General features: G+C 42.9%; 1 protein-coding gene across 2 annotated transcripts in view; it reads left to right on the top strand.

Moving 5' to 3' along the window:
* ATP6V1C2 (ATPase H+ transporting V1 subunit C2) overlaps positions 1 to 19187 on the top strand; it is a 120843-nt gene that overhangs the window by 24684 nt on the left and 76972 nt on the right. For both annotated transcript variants that reach the window (XM_030198864.1, XM_030198865.1), the window contains one exon: positions 10800 to 10885. In XM_030198864.1, coding sequence (XP_030054724.1) covers positions 10800 to 10885 — 86 coding nt within the window. The remainder of the gene's footprint in view (positions 1 to 10799; positions 10886 to 19187) is intronic.

Genomic DNA, 19187 nt, shown 5'->3' with positions numbered 1-19187 from the left:
AAGTTCAAAACGTACAAAATCAAGCCAGTGGGATGTAGGATGACGTCCCAGGACAGCACTGCACTGCAGTGGACTTCATAAAATGCTCCCAGGTACACATCTGACCATTGCTCCCTTACTCTGCTGAGCCTCCCAAAACCCACCCAAAACCCACTACCCCCAACTGTACACCACTACCATAGCCCTTACGGGTGAATGGGAGACCTATATGTGGGTACAGTGGGTTTCTGGTGAGTTTTGGAGGGCTTGCAGTTTCCTCCACAATTACAACAGGCAGGAAGAGGTAGGAGGGTGGGTCCACCTGTCTGCAGTGCACTGCACCCACTACTAGACTACTCCAGGGGCCTGCATGCTATTCTGATGGACCTGAGTATAACATCTGAGGGTGGCACAGTGGCTGGCAAGTAATGTTTTTCATCACATTTTGGGGGAGTGGGAGGGGGTTAGTGACCACTGGTGGAATAAGGGGAGGTCATTCCTCATTCCCTCCAGTGGTCATCTGGTCATTTAGGGCACCTTTTTGTGCCTTATTTGTAATAAAAACGGGTCTAGCTCAAAACATCTTAAGTTTTAGTCTTGGACGTTTTTGTTTTTCTCCATTATGGCTGAAAAACGTCTAAGTCTTAGGAACGCCCAAGTCCCGCCATGAACATGCCCCTGAAACACCCCCTTGAGATTTCGACGTACTTCTGATGGACTTCATAGAAAAACATCTAAAAATAGGTTTAAAAAATACTGATTTGAATGTTTTTGTAAGAAACCTTTTACAGACTTATATCAGACTTGTATCACTTTTTAGACATTTTTCTCTTTTGAAAATGAGCCTGATAGTAACCTATGGAACTTTGTAAGTCTAATTGCTTTGAAAATGAGCCCCACAGTGACCCATTGATTGTACTGTTCCCACTAAATCAAATTATTCCTACAGAGCAAGAGATACTAAATTATATTTACCCTGCAACCCCCTTTCCATTTAGAATTTTAAAACAAAACATATTCATGAGATCCACACTGTAAATAACAATTTAAGGGATCCTTTTACTAAGGTGCAGTAATGGATTTAGTGCACACTAATTAGTGTGGGCTGAATGCTAAGAAGCCCATAGGTATAAGCATTTAGCATTCTTAGCATTTAGCATGCGCTAATCAGCGCACACTAAATCCATTAGTGCACCTTAGTAAAAGGATCCCTTACACAGATAACTGGCTGGGAAAGAACAAGCTCATTCTGAATCCTGACAAATCAAAATGTATTTTCTTCACTGATGAAATAAACAAAGCACCTGCTATACCTATCCGTCTCTGCTCCACTCCTATTCCACTAGAATCGACTACAAAAATCTTAGGTGTAATTCTTGGAAATTCCCTCACCATCACATCTCTTTTTTTTTTTTTCTGCAGTTGTACAAAGATCCTTTTTTAAAATTCTGACTGGTCTGCTACATAAAATCTCCACTTCACCCCCCATCATTGAATATCTTCATTCATTCTTTAATCATTAGCCAATTAGAGTATTGTAATGCACTTTGCAATGGACTCAGAGTAAAGGACCTCCAAAGACTACAATTGATATTTATTTATTTATTTTTGTTACATTTGTACCCCGCACTTTCCCACTCATGGCAGGCTCAATGCGGCTTACATGGGGCAATGGAGGGTTAAGTGACTTGCCCAGAGTCACAAGGAGCTGCCTGTGCCTGAAGTGGGAATTGAACTCAGTTCCTCAGGACCAAAGTCCACCACCCTAACCACTAGGCCACTCCTCCACTCTAGGACGCAGCTATCAAATTGATCACAGGAGCTAGAAAATATGATCACGTAACCCCCCTCCTAAAAGCATCACATTGGCTACCATTATATCACCGCAAAACCTACAAAATTCTAGTCCTAGTATTCAAGATACAACAGTCTGTTGATGCTTTATATCTTTCACATTTTTTAACCCACTACTGTCCACCTAGATCGCTCAGATCATCACAGTAAAACTGCCTGCTTGCACCTTCTTTCAGGGAAATTGTTTACGATTATACTTGATGCTCAATTTTCTCAGTCCATGGCTGTGAGCACTGGAACATGCTTATCACAACACCTTAGATTACAGTCCTCTCTCCAACACTTCAAAGCTGATCATAAGGCAATTTATTCAGTGATTTGTACACTTGATAAATACTCTTTTATCTCAGAATGCACAGCTCCCCCATCTTTTGTATTGACCCCCTTACTCTCAAATTAAACTTTGTAGTTCAAACCCCCTATCCTCTCCAATCTGATTTGTCGTCTCTATATTTCTACCCCTCTAGTTAGGTTGTTAGCCATTCGGATAACCCTGTTCGATGGGCAATTACTCAGGTCTACCATGAAGAGCAGTTTCCAAATGCAAAGGTTCCAAAAAGATATGTCTTGTCTCCTGATACACAACCAAACACTTACAAGGAAACTTTGTTGCTCCCAGGGCCAATACTTTAGACATAAGTTGTAGAAAGTCTCTACTATGCACCTAAGTAACCCTGAATACATTGGGGAAAAGATAAGATCTTTGTCTACAAAAATTCTCATTCACATTGACAAAATAAGCCTTCAGGACTCTAATCTTATCAGAGACAAAGGTAACTATCAGGGTGACTCTAGTATTAATACTATCAGAAGAAAATTCTAAAAACTTCAATAAGTCTAAGCTAACAGAACTTGGTATGGGCCCTAAAGTGTCTGACTGGGTTAGGAATTGGTTGAGTGGAAGGAGACAGAGGGTAGTGGTAAAAGGAGCTCATTCTGAGGAAAAGGATGTTACCAGTGATGTGTGCCACAAGGTTTGGTTCTTGGGCCAGTCTTTTTAACATTTTTGTAAGCGATATTGCTGAAAGGCTGTGTGATAAATTTTGCCTCTTTGTGGATTATATCAAAATCTGCAATAGGGTAGTTACCCCTGATAGGTGGATAACATGAAGAAGGACCCAGCAAAGCTTGAAGACTGGTCCGGAATTTGGCAGTTAAGATTTAATGCTAAAAAATGCAGGGTCATATCTTTGGGCTGCAAAAATCAGAGAGAACAGTACAGTTAGGAGATGAGGAAGTTTTGATGATAAAAGAGGAACGGGACTTGGGTGTGATAATATGTGATGATCTTAAGGTGGTCAAACAGGTAGAAAAGTTGACAGCAAAAACTAGAAGATGCTTGGATGCATAGGGAGAGGAATGGCCAATAGGAAAAAGGAGGTGGTGATGCTCCTGTATAGGACTCTGGTGAGACTTCATTTAAATTATTTTATACAAGTCTGAATACCACACCTTCAAAAAGGTATAAAAAAGGATGGAGTTGGTCCAGAGGGTGGCTACAAAATGATCAGTGGTCTTCATCATAAAACATATGGGGACAGACTTAAGGATCTCAATATTCATACTTTGGAAGAAAGTGGAAGACTGGAGATATTTAAATACCTACATGGCATAAATGCATATTAGGTGAGTGTCAATTGGATGGAAGCTCTGAAATGAGGCATAGGTTGAAGATGAAAGGAGAGAAAAGTAATCTGAAGTAATATTTCTTTAAGGAAAGGGTGGTAAATTCGTGGAATGGCCTCCCAGTGGAGATGGTAAAAATGAAAACTGTATGTGAATTCAAGAAACCTTGGGAGAAGTACATAGGATCTCTAAGGGAGTAAAAGGGAGAGTAGATGGCATGGATGGGCAGACTGGATAAGCCAAATGGTCTTTATCTGCTTTCATCTTTGTTTCTATGTAATTTACTGCATCGCCAAGGCTACCCTCAGATGTGTACTCTGAATCTTTGAAAAGGATACTTTGATGGGTTTTATAGAACACTGCCCTCACCCTTAAGAAAAGTCTCTCTCTAACTAACCTGGGCCACTTTAAGAGCACTGATCCCACCCTGGGAGGAAGTGAACCTGGAGGGGCGGAGTCAATACCTGGGAAGTTTAAAAGACAGGGCCAGGCTGAGGGTAAAGATGCTCAGGGAAGGAAGAACTGAAGCCCTAGCATACACCTTTTACTGACCATTTCAAGCTGCTGTGATCTGGCTGAGGTAAGCCAGTATTTCATTTGAAGAATTGTGAGCCTTGTTCTAAGTCTGGCTTCAGCCAGACCTGGAAATACAAAGAAAGAAAGAAAGAAAGAGAACCTACAAACTGTGTTTAGGGCGTGGCTGTCCCAGGCCATAGACTGTGTTCTGGGCTCTGTAGGCCACAGTCCTATGCAAACTCTTTTCCCCCTCTGAAGATGAGACTTTTCTTTTGTTCTAGGCCTATGACGGAATAGACCTCAGATTTCAGTTGATAAAAGCACTTATTTCATGTTTACAATCTTGTCCAACTGTGTTATTGATAAAGCCACCCTATAACCCTCGCCCACGGTCCCACATATGGTGGCAGTGATGAGATCCTGAGCTTATCCTGCCCAAGGAAGCCAGAACCGTGACCTTCAGGGCACTGGGCGTATTAACAGCACTACGCTGGGACACTGGGCAATAGGGGTTAGCCATGCCCAAGTTAGGAGGGATGTATAGGTACAGCCGGACAGGCAGGCTTTTATTTTGGTTTTTGCTGTATGGTGCGGTTCAAGCCGCTTTCAGTAAAAAGCATCGAGAAGTTACTTCGGGCCTTGGTGGAGGGCCAGCAGCAACAGCAATGTCGGCAGTTTATACAGGCAAATCTTGAACAGTAGCAACAGTTACAGCAGGGTCTCACAGATACATAATACACCATAGAAAGATGTGTATCTTGAACTGAAGGTAAATGTAATACTCCAGTGAAATATTTCTTAAATAATTCAGTAGAGGAGAGTAATCTAGTTTTAGGAAAATTTAAAAAAAATGTAAATTTCTAGTTCTATAGCTATTTTTGGCTAATTCCAACTGACAATATATCTGCAGACTCTCTGTAATATTAACAATACTTGTTAAAGACCCCATTTGAACTTCGGGATTGGTAATCTGATCCTATTATTGTCATCTTTAAACTTGGCAACAGACTCCACAGAGAACATCACCATTTGAGTCCCAAAATTTTGAAGATAAGCTTCTGTATATGTTACTGATTTCCAACTGGTAAGCCTTTCCTCAGCTGAGAGGTGCCCAGCTCTACCACTTGGCTGCCTTTCAGGTGCTGTGGAGGACTTGCAGCTCATCTGCATATCCTTACAGACTTCTCCGGGGTGACACCCAGGTCCACTCCGATCCACTCAGGGCCTCTGCTTAACGGCGCGTGGGGCATTTTTCTCTTTGTATCTAATCTTTTTCCAGTTGCTAAAGTACCTTAATCGTTTATGGCCCCTATTCACATTCTCTTCCTAGCTCTGTCCCTTCCTAATCTTTTCCCTCACCCCCTACCTCTCTCCGCTACAGGAACTCACTTCCCATCCATTGACTTCATCACCTCACCTTCTCTCCTACCCTCTTCCTCCCTCTTGGCTTTTAATCTCCGTCTCTTTCTTCCCTCCATTTTGCCTTCCCCATTCCACCTAAATACCTCTCGCCTTCGACGCCTTCGTGGCCACACCTCTCCTACTCTCCTCCGCTCTCTTTTACTCCTTCTCTTACTCTCAGCTGGTGACATCAATCCCAATCCTGGCCCTCCTCACCAACTATTATCCAAACTCTACAGATCTCACCGTGACCTCTCTAACCTCATCTCTATTCCTCTACTCCCCTCCTCTTCTCTGCCCTTCTCTTGCGCCCTATGGAATGCCCGCTCTATCTGTAACAAACTCCCCTATATCCAGGACCTCTTTATCTCATGTCACCTCCATCTGCTCGCCATAACAGAAACCTGGCTCTGCCCTGATGACTCTGCTTCAGTCGCAGCCCTGTGCCATGGCGGTTATCTATTTTCACATACTCCTCGCCCTGCTTGCCGTGGGGGCGGTGTTGGACTACTTCTCTCTCCCTCCTCCAGATTTCAATCCCTTCTTCTACCTCATTCTCACTGTTTTTCCTCCTTTGAAGTCCACTCTATCCGCCTTTTCTCTCCTCTGCCTCTTCGAATAGCGGTCATTTATCGTCCCCCTCATAAGTCCCTTTCATCCTTTCTCAGTGACTTTGACGCCTGGCTTGCCTTCTTCCATGATCCTTCCTCCCCCTCTCTCATCCTTGGTGACTTTAATATTCCTGTTAATGATCCTTCCAACTCTTATATTTCCAAGTTACTCGCTTTAACGTCCTCCTTTAATCTCCAACTATGCTCCACCTCCCCCACTCATCAAAATGGTCACTGTCTTGATCTCATCTTCTCCTCCAACTGTTCATCTTCTAGTTTCCTTGCCTCTGATCTTCCCTCCTCTGATCACCATCTTATAACTTTCACACTTAAATCTCCTCCCTCCCAGTCCCGTCCTATCTTATCTACCGTATTTTTCGGACTATAAGACGCACCTAGGTTTTAGAGGAGGGAAATAGGAAAAAAAACTTTTTCCTTTTTCCCTCCTCTAAAACCTAGGTGCTCCGGTGCATCTTGTCCGAGTTTTGGATCGCCGTCCCCTACTTACGCGATGCCATGTTCCCTGGTGGTCTAGTGACGTCGGGGCAGGAAAGAGCCCCCTCTTTCCTGCCCATCGCGCTGCTCTCCGTGCTCCTGACTGCTTCCTGACGGTCTCGGCGAGATTCAAAATGGCCGCCGAGAATCTCGGTGGCCATTTTGAATATCGCCGAGACCGTCAGGAAGCAGTCAGGAGCACGGAGAGCAGCGCGATGGGCAGGAAAGAAGGGGCTCTTTCCTGCCCCGACGTCACTAGACCACCAGGGAACATGGCATCGCGTAAGTAGGGGAAGGCGATCCAAAACTCGCTACCTTCGGACTATAAGACGCACCCCCCATTTTCCTCCCAAATTTTGGGGGGAAAAAGTGCGTCTTATAGTCCGAAAAATACGGTAATTTATCTAGGAATCTTCACGATATTGACCCTTCATCTCTATCCTCCCATGTTTCAAACCTCCTCTCTACTGTGGCACCATCCACGTCTGTCAATGAGGCTGTTTCTTCTTACAACAATACTCTGTCCTCTGCCTTAGACACTCTTGCACCTTTGATGACCCGCCCTGTAAGGCGTACAAAACCCCAACCTTGGCTGACTTCTAATATCCGCTACCTACGTTCCTGTACCCACTCCGCCGAACGCCTCTGGCGGAAATCTCGGGCCCTTGCTGATTTCTTTCACTTTAAGTTCATGCTGACCTCCTTCCAATCTGCTCTTTTACGTGCCAAACAGGATTATTATATCCAACTGACCAACTCTCTTGGCTCTAATCCTTGACTTCTTTTCACCACATTGAACTCTCTCCTCAAGGTGCCCCCTCCCCCAACCCCCCCTTCATTATCTCCTCAGACCCTTGCTGAATTCTTTCACAACAAGGTTCAAAAGATAAACCTTGCTTTCTCTACCTCACCACCTCTCCCTCCACTAGTCCGTTCCCCTCTCTCTCCTTCCCCTCATTCCCTTTCCTCCTTTCCTGAAGTTACTATTGAGGAAACTACACTTCTCCTTTCTTCCTCAAAATGTACCATCTGTTCCTCTGATCCCATTCCCACCCACCTTCTTAATGCCATCTCTCCTGCTCTTATTTCTTTTATCTGTCACATTCTCAACCTCTCACTTTCCACTGCGACTGTCCCTGCTGCCTTTAAACATGCTGTGGTCACAACTCTCCTTAAGAAGCCTTCACTTGACCCTACTTATCCCTCTAATTACCGACCCATCTCCCTCCTTCCTTTTCTCTCCAAATTACTTGAGCGTGCTGTTCACCACCGCTGCCTTGATTTTCTTTCCTCACATGCTATTCTTGACCCACTACAATCTGGTTTTCGCCCTCTCCACTCAACCGAAACTGCGCTTACTAAAGTCTCCAATGACCTATTACTGGCTAAATCCAGAGGTCAATATTCCATCCTCATTCTTCTTGATCTTTCCTCTGCTTTTGACACTGTCGACCACAGCATACTTCTCGATACCCTGTCCTCACTTGGATTCCAGGGCTCTGTCCTTTCCTGGTTCTCTTCCTACCTCTCCCTCCGCACCTTTAGTGTTCACTCTGGTGGATCCTCTTCTACTTCTATCCCTCTGCCTGTCGGCGTACCTCAGGGTTCTGTTCTTGGTCCCCTCCTCTTTTCTATCTACACTTCTTCCCTTGGTTCATTAATCTCATTCCATGGCTTTTCCTACCATCTCTATGCTGACTCCCCCCAAATCTACCCCTGATATCTCACCTTGCATCCAAACCAAAGTTTCAGCGTGCTTGTCTGACATTGCTGTCTGGATGTCTCAACGCCACCTGAAATTAAATATGACCAAAACCGAGCTTCTCATTTTCCCCCCCAAACCCACCTCCTCGCTCCCCCCGTTTTCTATTTCTGTTGATGGCTCTCTCATTCTCCCTGTCTCCTCAGCTCGAAACCTTGGGGTCATCTTTGACTCTTCTCTCTCCTTCTCTGCTCATATCCAGCAGATTGCCAAGACCTGTCGTTTCTTTCTTTACAACATCCGTAAAATCCGCCCCTTTCTTTCCTAGCACTGTACCAAAACCCTCATCCACACCCTTGTCACCTCTCGTTTAGACTACTGCAATCTGCTTCTTGCTGGCCTCCCACTTAGTTACCTCTCCCCTCTCCAGTCGGTTCAAAACTCTGCTGCCCGTCTCATCTTCCGCCAGGGTCGCTTTACTCATACTACCCCTCTCCTCAAGACCCTTCACTGGCTCCCTATCCGTTTTCGCATCCTGTTCAAACTTCTTCTACTAACCTATAAATGTACTCACTCTGCTGCTCCCCAGTATCTCTCCACATTCGTCCATCCCTACACCCCTTCCCGTGCACTCCGCTCCATGGATAAATCCTTTTTATCTGTTCCCTTCTCCACTACTGCCAACTCCAGACTTCGCGCCTTCTGTCTTGCTGCACCCTACGCCTGGAATAAAGTTCCTGAGCCCCTACGTCTTGCCCCATCCTTGGCCACCTTTAAATCTAGACTGAAAGCCCACCTCTTTAACATTGCTTTTGACTCGTAACCACTTGTAACCACTCGCCTCCACCTACCCTCCTCTCTTCCTTCCCGTTCACATTAATTGATTTGATTTGCTTACTTTATTTATTTTTTGTCTATTAGATTGTAAGCTCTTTGAGCAGGGACTGTCTTTCTTCTATGTTTGTGCAGTGCTGCGTATGCCTTGTAGCGCTATAGAAATGCTAAATAGTAGTAGTAGTAGTAGTAAGATAACAGAGACCTCAAAAGTATCTAACCTTTCATCCTCTCCACATTACCAACAGAAGGAGAATTGATCTGGTAAAATCACAAGAGTAGGGCTACATCGAGTAGAAACAGTTGGAGCCAACATATCCCTGTTGGACAAACTACTTTGTAAGGCAGTGGCACCAAACTGTGGCAGGAGAGGAGTACAATTCTCAGGGGTCAAAGATGCTCCGGAGTTCTGGAGTGTAACACTGGATTGACCTGCTTCTTGGCTTGAAGCTATTGATTGAATGGTCCATAGGACCTAAAGTCACTGAAGCAGAGCCAGTACTCAGTTTTAGCTTTGATCTTCTTCTTGCCTATTAGTCCAGGACCCCAGGCACCAAAGCATGCCTCTTGGGGATGTCTCTGTGTCCACGACCTTGAGTCCACATACCATAGGCTACATGTCTTCTAGCAAGTCATGGGTTGATGATATTGCCATAGGGCCTTTCCAGTGTAGTGATCTTCTAGCTTCTACTCTACTCTTTTGCTTCATCTTCTTCACTATCAGCTGCACAGACAGATACTGTCCCTGCAGGTGACCCTCTCGCTATCCAGATTTTCTTGCTGTTCATTTCCTTGGGTTGATCCTTCAAAAAGGTGGTAAATAAATCCTAATAAATAAGTAAATAGCATTCCCTGGTTTGAATATGAGGTTCATTCTTGTCTTGATATGTGCAAAACAAACCCTTTGGAGACCTTAACCCTACAGAGAAATTAGAAGAGAGTGGTCTCAAGAATTGGTTATATACAAGTATAATAATTATTTCCCTTTCCCAGAGGACTTGCAATCTAAGGGCTCTGTTTAAACTGTGTTAGTAAATAGAGTGTATTGAGAATAGTGGGGCTTGCACTGAATCAATTAACCTAGCTTAGTAAATAGAGCCCTGAGTGTATCGCTTGATACAGTGGAGGGTTAAGCAACTAGCCCAAGGTCACAAGAAAAGAAATGTGGGATTTGAATATTGGCTTCTCTTAGTCTCAGTCCACTGCTGAGACCGTTAGGCTACTCCTCCACGCAATGGAAAAGTATGCATATTTTTGGCTATAAAAGAAGGAGCTGTGAGGGCATGTTAGTATATTAAGTAGTGCTGTCCTCTGCTTTCCAACATGTTTATCATGTTACTGTACCTCCAGTATGATTCCATACAGAACATAATGAACACACACACATATATGGAAAAGGAACTCAAGTGGGTTAAAGAAAAACCCAGCAAATATAACTGCAGTGATATTCTGATTATCTACTGGAAATTGAATAGTACAATACAATAAGAATTGGTGATTGCATCTTAGTAAACATACAAAATTGCAAAGAAATGACATTAAGGGTGTCTTTTACTAAAGCTTATCTCGAGTTATCTGTAGCAGGGCCCATTTTATTCCTATGGGCCCTGCTGCAGATGACTCAAGCTAAGCTTTAGTAAAAGACCCCCTAAAATTGTAAGGGCACCATGTTTGTAATAAGTATCTATGCTCATGAAGTTATCTTTTTATAGCACCTTCTTTTGATTAGTTTTTAAATTTACTTCTGGCCACTAAACAATGTTTCTCCTTTTGTATCTAAGCGTAATAAAGAAAATTGCTCAGTATATAGGAGAAGTTATGGAAGACTCCAAAGACAAAGTTCAAGAGAACTTATTGGCTAATGGAGGTAAGGATATTGAGTGCAACTTTTTTATTCCTTGCTGCGTTGGTGCTGTTTTATAATTTGTGATGTCCACACACAGAACTTACAGTATATTTTTTCATTGTTATTGGTTAAAAAAAACCTTATTGTTTGTATGATATAGAAACTAAATATTGTCACGCCGTGGCAGAGTTAGCATATTTAGAGGCCCTTTTACCAAGCCACGGTAAAATGTGGCCTGCAGTAGTGTGGACACGTGGGATTACCATGCACTGAGGCTACTCTTTACCGTGGTGGGAAAAACCCTATTTTTAAATTGAGGTCCTTAATGGCCGTGTGCTAATTTTGCAGTTGACACACAGCCATTTACTGCCTGAGCCTTTAATGCCACCTATTTAGAAGGCAGTCAGGGCTCACTCGCTACTCCCGTGGTAATTGGGCAGCGCACAATGGTGGACATATGCTGCCAGATTATGACCGGGAATGCCTACTCCCCCGCCCCAGCGCTAAACATTTTTTTCTAGCACAGGAAAAGGTGCACGCCAAAAACAGAAGTGTCACAGGGCGCCTGGGTGCACTTGGCGGTACTGTTGTTTTCTTGCGCGCTATACACATGGTAACGCTACTGCCCTTTTGTAAAAGGGACCCTTAGGATTTAAGGATTGGATGAAGCTTATTTAATGGATTTGTGTTTTTTTTACTGAGAGGGTGGTAGATACCTGGAATGCCCTCCCGCGGGAGGTGATAGAGACGCAAACGGTAACGGAATTCAAAAATGCATGGGACAAACACAAAGGAATCCAAAGAAGCTTAGCGGAGGTTCGGTAGGAAATCCAGTGCCGGGCAGAATTCTATGTTCTGTGCTCTGATTGAGGCTGAAAAGATTTGGATGGGCTGGAGTGGAGCTTTTTAGGGACTTTGACAACAACTTCAGAAATTTTAGAACATGGCTAGAGGGCAGACTTCTACATTCTATGCCCTAAAAATGGCAAGGACAAATCAAGATCAGGTATACATATGATGTATCACATCATACCATATGTAATAGGTTTATCTTGTTGGGGACCCTGGATGGACTGTACAGGTATTTATCTGCTGTCATCTACTATTTTTGCTATGTTTATTGTGTACTTTTATTTTTGTATATATGGGGTGTTCAGCTGGCAGGCTGCAAGTGTTAAAAACAAGTACAGTAGTCTTCATTTACTAAAACTGGCGACAATGGGATCCTTTTCCTAAGGTGGTCTAACGATAAGAACATGCTAAATGCTAAGAAGTTCATAGGTATAAAATGGGCTTCTTGGCATTTAGCACATGCTAATTGCTAGCGTGCGCTAAATCCATTAGTGCACCTTAGTAAAAGGAACCCAGTGGGGTTTTTTTTAAATGTAGGATGTTCCTGTGCTGTTTTGTTTGAACAAAATTGTACAATAAAATTTAATTGTTCAGGCAATTCCATAGAGAAAAAAAAAATCTAAGCATTTTTTTTAGAAAAAAGTGGAAAAAGATTTAACATGAAAAGTCCCTGCAATGGATTTGCTATAGCTTTTTTGTCATTCTGTGTCTATGGGGGTGAAAAGAAAAAGCTTAAAAATCATAAAAACCTACTCAATGGCCTTGTTTAAAAAGTAACTGTGCAGCAGTCTTAAAGGTTTAATAAAAAGTTAAGGGATCCTTTTACTAAGCTGTGGTAAGCACTAGTGCATGCTTACTGCAACTTAAAATGACTTAGCGGGATGTGCTCAGGTGTCCAGTGGTAAGTTCCAAATCGGTATGCACTACTCGATTGTCCGCATTACTGTGCACTAACTGATTAGCACAGGATTATCACATGAGCTCTTATCACCTTCAAAATAGATGTCAGTATGTGCTCCTGCATTAATTCTTGTTAGTGGCCACATGCTAATTGAAACATTAGTGAGTGGCTATTAATAGAAAAATTAGAAAATCAGCCATTTTCTGGCTGTGGTAAAAATGGCCTTAGTGTGTGGGAAAAACCCATGTAACTGTGTGCTAAGGTCACTTTTAACCACAGCTTAGTAAAAGGACCCCTAATTTTTTAAAATAATTAAATTGAAATGAAGTGAAAAATAAAATACAGGAAGAACCACTGAAGTGACCTGCTGTTTTCAGTTTCATTCTGATAACTGCAACATTTTCTTTCCACATTAGAATATTATCTCAAATTGTGCAACAGTAATTTTGTACTTCAAAAGTGCATACATTGCACTAAACTTACATGTCCTACAGTGGAACAAATAAACAAAGACAAAATCCTTAAACCCTGTCCTCTGACTTGTATATAGAAAGAAGACTTAGCAGGTAGCTAGCATGTGGCTGTAACTTAGGTAACAGCACAAAATGAAACATTAACACATGATCATTTATACCCATATTTTAATAAAATGGCAAGAAGTTTTTTTTTAGCAGAATGTTCTCACCAGGTGTTAAAGCATCAAACTACACAGAGAATTATAGAGTGAATGCAGGAGACCTTTAGGCCCTGAGGACTTAGCCTTGAAATGTTATAAAGCTTCTGTTTTTCTCACTTGCTTTGTTCCAGGAAAGAAGAATAAGTTGAAATGCTTACAGAGTATGTTGAGTATTGAATGTTGCCTTGTGGTCATGAGCATGCCTTTTCTCTCTCACCTCTGGAGGAGTTTCAGTCTGGTTGTAGGGGTACAGTGATCCGGTTATGATGGATTTCTCAAGTAATGATCTCGTAGCTTGGTCACGATATCCATATGACTCAGATAGCAGCAAGTGCATGCCTGCTTTTTGTTTTCCCTTGTTTTATCTCTGACAGCACTGCATGCACAAGGACCTGTATAAACTGTCTCTATTTGACTGTAAGACCTGTAATACTATTTTTCCATTCCATTCCACGTACTTATATCCTGCTTTTATCAAAGAAGATTCTAAGCAGGTTACAGCCAGATGAAAACATAGTTATCACACTTAGAAAATCTCTACACGATTCAATCTTTCGAATGCTTTCCATAGAAATGTCTTCAATGCCTTATGAAATATTAAATAATCTGTAAGGGTGCATATTTGTTCAGGTAATGAATTCCAGAGTTTACCAGCCTGGTATGTGAATAAGCTATCAAAAACTTTCTTTATATAGCAAATGTTGTTTTTAACTGAAGGAAAGCCCAGCTGTCTATAGAGTGAAAGTGAGAGTTCTTCTAAGGAATTGAATAAACTATTAACTGAATAAGGAAAAGAGAACAATTTCCCTGCAAGATTTTTAAAAAGCTATTTTAAATTCTACCTGAGCACTTAATGATAAACCAATTTAGTTGTCTAAGCAAAGGTGTGACATGATCGAATCGTGAATTACCATAAATAATTTTTGCTGCTGAGTTCTGTAAAAGTTGCGGCCTACTGACAAATCTTGAATTCAAGCCAACATATAGAACATTGCAGTAGTCTAATTGGGACACTATAGTTGCCTGCACTATCCTACTAAAATATTTTGGAAAGAAAAAAGGTTTAATTGTTCTTGAGTAACGTAGGGTGGCCTTTACTAAGCAATGGTAGCATTTTTAGCTCACGGTAGAAATCAACTGGTGGCAAATTCCGAGATACCTATTATATTCCTATGGGCGTCTTGGCGTTTACCACCAACTGATTTCTACCGCGAGTTGAAAATGCTACCGTGGATTAGTAAAAGACCCCCATAGTTTGAAAAATATATTTTTACTCAAATAATTCACTTCTTCCCCCCTGATCACTCTTCATGCTTGTCGTGTGAAAAACTGGATTTTGGCAAAAATGTTCCAGAAGGCTCCCATCTGCAGGACTATTGCTGCAATAACTAGACCAGGAACAATGAGACAGTAGTTCTAAAGTAGAGGGGAAAATCCCCAGAATGAAACTACATCGCACCAGAACCCAGCCCTTCTTCCAACTGACCTAGAAGAGAAAGAGGAACTATCAGGCTATAAAAGTAAACTGGCTTCAGAACTGACGTTCTTCAATCTTGAACATTAAATACTGTTGTATAATACAAATAAACTTGCAAAGCATAAAACATGCAACAGTACAGTTTTTGGATACCAAAAATGTGCTCTATAATTTAACAACTATATCGTATAAAAATATCCTTAATTCTATTGAGATAACATTCAGTTACTAGGTGTCATCTTTAACAATACGAATGACCCTTTTTCTATACGCCCACCCCACTCTCCAACATGTACGATGAACACTGCTTCTGCAGGATCTCTAGCCCCAACCAGCTTAGAGTGTGAAGGATTTGATCTAGGAATCAAACTGCATAGCAGGACATAGCACTGCCACTGAGCCACTGAACAGGGTTAATATACTTTATAATCTGACTTATCTTTTTATAGAATATGTAAGCAATAAGAGAGTTTCAGATTCATACAGTAGCTGGATGTTAGCACACCTTGAATAGACTGTGAACCGTGAAATCTTTGGTCCAGTAACTGTAACCATTCAAGAATTGCTCTTGTTTTATTCCAAGCTATATATGCTTTACTATATATATATATATATATATATATTTTTTTTTTTTTTTTTTTTTTTCTTTATAAAGAAAGTCAGCTGATTAGGTGGAATGTTTGGCAAGCACAAAGATAACGGTTACTAATGATAGGGCCCCCTGATCTCATCTCATGGTTTCCAATATCATCTTTATGCCGATGACACCCAGCGTTATCTCTCCACACCAAACATCACTGCGGAAACCCAGGCCAAAGTATCGGCCTGCTTATCCGACATTGCTGCCTAGATGTCCAACCGCCACTTGAAACTGAACATGGCCAAGACCGAGTTTATTGTCTATCCTCCCAAACCCACTTCTCCTCTCCCTCCACTCTCTATCTCAGTTGATAACACCCTCATCGTTCCCGGCTCATCTGCCCGCAACCTCGGAGTAATCTTTGACTCCTCCCTCTCCTTCTCTGCGCATATCCAGCAGGTAGCCAAGACCTGTCGCTTCTTCCTTTATAACATTAGCAAAATTCGCCCTTTCCTCTCTGAGCACACCACCCGAACTCTCATCCACTCTCTCATTACCTCTCGCCTTGACTACTGCAACCTACTCCTCACTGGCCTCCCACTTTGCCATCTGTCCCCCCCTTCAGTCCGTTCAGAACTCTGCTGCACGTCTTATCTTCTGCCTGGACCGCTACACTCATATCACCCCTCTCCTCAAGTCACTTCACTGGCTTCCGATCAGGTACCGCATACAGTTCAAGCTTCTCCTATTAACCTACAAATGCACTCGATCTGCAGCCCCTCCTTACCTCTCTACCCTCATCTCCCCTTACGTTCCTACCAGTAACCTCCGCTCTCAAGACAAATCCCTCCTTTCAGTACACTTCTCCACCACCGCCAACTCCAGGCTCCACCTTTTCTGCCTTGCCTCACCCCATGCCTGGAATAATCTCCCTGAGCCCATACGCTAGGCCCCCTCCCTGCCCATCTTTAAATCCTTGCTCAAAGCCCACCTCTTCAATGTCGCCTTCGGCAACTAACCACCGTTCCTCTATTCAGGAAATCTAGACTGCCCCCAACTTGACATTTTGCCCTTTAGATTGTAAGCTCCTTTGAGCAGGGACTGTACAGCGCTGCGTAACCCTAGTAGCGCTCTAGAAATGTTAAGTAGTAGTAATGTGTAGATTTTATCTGTAACTCATCATAAGTCAGTGTATCAAACAGATACTAAATATATGCCTGTATTAAGAAGAAAGTAATTTATCAGGTGCTCCATGTTGTAGGTTTATGGCACTACTTATGTTTGCTTTAGTTTTGTTTGGCTTTAGAATGTAAGGACAGTTCTGGAATTAGTTATATTTGGTCCTGGATTTGACAATAACTATATGCATGGATTTGTATTTCCAATTTCCTATGCATGTGGTGTTAGTAAACCAGACTGGATCTTCTTGTTGTGAAAAGTGAACTCCCCCTTGCAAATATGTGCTATGGGGAAAATTCTATATATGGTGCCTTAAAAATACGTGGAGGGGCATAATCAAACGGGGCGTCCAGGTTTTCCTGAGGGCGTCCTTGCAGAACGTCCCCGTGAAGGGGCGGGGAAACCCGTATTATCGAAACAAGATGGGTGGCCATCTTTCGTTTCGATAATACGGTTGGGGATGCCCAAATCTCAACATTTAGGTCGACCTTAGAGATGGTCGACCTAAGTGTTGAGATGGTCGTCCTCGGTTTTCAGCCATAATGAAAACCGAGGACGCCCATCTCAAAAATGACCAAATCCAACTCATTTGGTTGTGGAAGGAGCCAGCATTTGTAGTGCACTGGTCCCCCTGACATGCCAGGACAGCAACCGGGCACCCTAGGGGGCACTGCAGTGGACTAACTGATGCACTAACTGAACGGAAAAAGCCCTTCCCTTAGCGATTCAGAAAGGAACAGGCATGCATGAAGGAAATTGCATGCAAATGAGCTGCTCGCTGTTAGCTCATTTGCACACGATTTCCTTCCTAAGGAGGGGAAGCCAGTGCAGAGCAGCCAAGCGTTATGCATGGCTGTTCTGCGCATGCCAAAGACAGCTTCATACACACAGACAAGCTGTGTGTATAATAGGCATCTACAACCTTTAAAAAACACAAGTCCAGGTGAAAACGTCCGTGCTCGTCAGGGACGTCTTTTTTTTTTTTTTTTTTTTGAGTATGGGTGAAGGATGTCCAAGTGTTGGGCGCCTTCGCTATGCCTCCGTCCCTGCGATGGGCAGTTGAGGACGTCCAAAATGTGGATGTTTCTGTGAGAAGGACATCCACGCCTTTGCTATGCCTCCGACACCCCCTTTATTTATTTGGATTTTGGATCACAAGTAGCAGCAGTGGGATTTGGACCGGCCACCTCTGGATTGCAAGACCAGTGCTCTAACCACTAGGCCACTCCTCCACTCCACTCCCTTGAAATTTGGCCGTCCCTGTGGGGGGGGGGGGGGCAGTTCAGGACATCCAAAACGTTTGAAAGAAGGACGTCAATGCCTCTGCTATGCCTCTGCTGACACACACACACCTCCCCACCCCCAGGGACCTGCATACTGCTGCAATGGACCTGACTATGATATCTGAGGCTAGCAAAAAAGTTTTTAAAGTTGTTTTTTTCAGGGTGGGAGGGGGTTAGTCACCACTGGGGGAGTCAGGGGAGGTCATCCTCTATTCCCTCCAGTGGTCATCTGGTCAGTTCGGGCACCTTTTTTAGGCTTGGTCTTAAGAAAAAATGGACCAAGTGGGCCAAGTGCTCGTCAGGGACGCCGTTCTTTTTTTATATTATCGCTTGAGGACACCCATCTGTTAGGCGCGCCCCAGTCCCGCCTTCACTACGCCTTTGACACACCCCCTGGGAACTTTGGTCATTCCCCGTGATGGGAAGTAGTTGGGGACGCCCAAAATCGGCTTTCGATTATGCCGATTTGGGCAACCCTGAGAGAAGGACGCCCATCTCCTGATTTGTGTTGAAAGATGGGCACCCTTCTCTTTTGAAAATAAGCCTGATAGCATGATTCTATAAGCTGCACCTAAAGTTAGGTTTAGTTTAGTTTGTAGAATATGCTCATGTGCCGTTCTTGGGACTAAAATTTAGGCGCACCCATTTAGGCCACCTAAAACCAGGCCTAAATACCTGCACCTAAGTTAGGTGCACATTGGGTGTATTCTATAATAGTGCGCATAGTTTTTTGAAACACCCATAACCTACTCATTCCACACCCATGGCCATGCCCCTTTTTGACTGTGCGCATTAGAATTTATGTGCACCATGTTATAGAATTTGCCTAGAAAGTTGTGCGTGTAAATTCTAATTAAAGACAATTAGAGCCGCTAATTGGCTTAATTAAGTTTGCGCAATTTGGCTGTGCGGCCGAATTAGTGTGCACAACTTAAGGCGCTTTGAGGGTATGTATATTATGTGTACAGAATAGCATTTACCCCCAATTCTATAAAAGTTGCCAAAAATTGCATGCGCAATTTAATTGAATAATGAGCTAATTAGTTCCCATGACTGGCATTTTAACAAGCAATTCTCGGCACTAATTAGATTTAATTGGAACTTACCTGAGTAAATTAATAGCGGGATCTGCGTCTAAATTTTACACAAGTAAAAAAAAAAACGGTTGCGGAAATGGGTGGGTCATGGTGGAACAGGAGTGTTTCCTAGGTGCATACATTTGCACCACGTTTCAGCTGGTGCAAATGATCACACCTAAAGTTGTGTGATTTCCAGCATAAGCGCTATTCTATTAAACCACGCCTAACTTTAAGCACAGCTTATAGAATGGCACTTCTTTCATCGTTGACTTTTTAGGTGCCATATATAGAATCTA

This window comes from Microcaecilia unicolor, chromosome 3 (assembly GCF_901765095.1).
Source record: "Microcaecilia unicolor chromosome 3, aMicUni1.1, whole genome shotgun sequence".
NCBI lineage: Eukaryota > Metazoa > Chordata > Amphibia > Gymnophiona > Siphonopidae > Microcaecilia > Microcaecilia unicolor.
The sequence above is the reverse complement of the archived record's forward strand: the minus strand, read 5'-3'. Positions and strand labels throughout refer to the sequence as shown.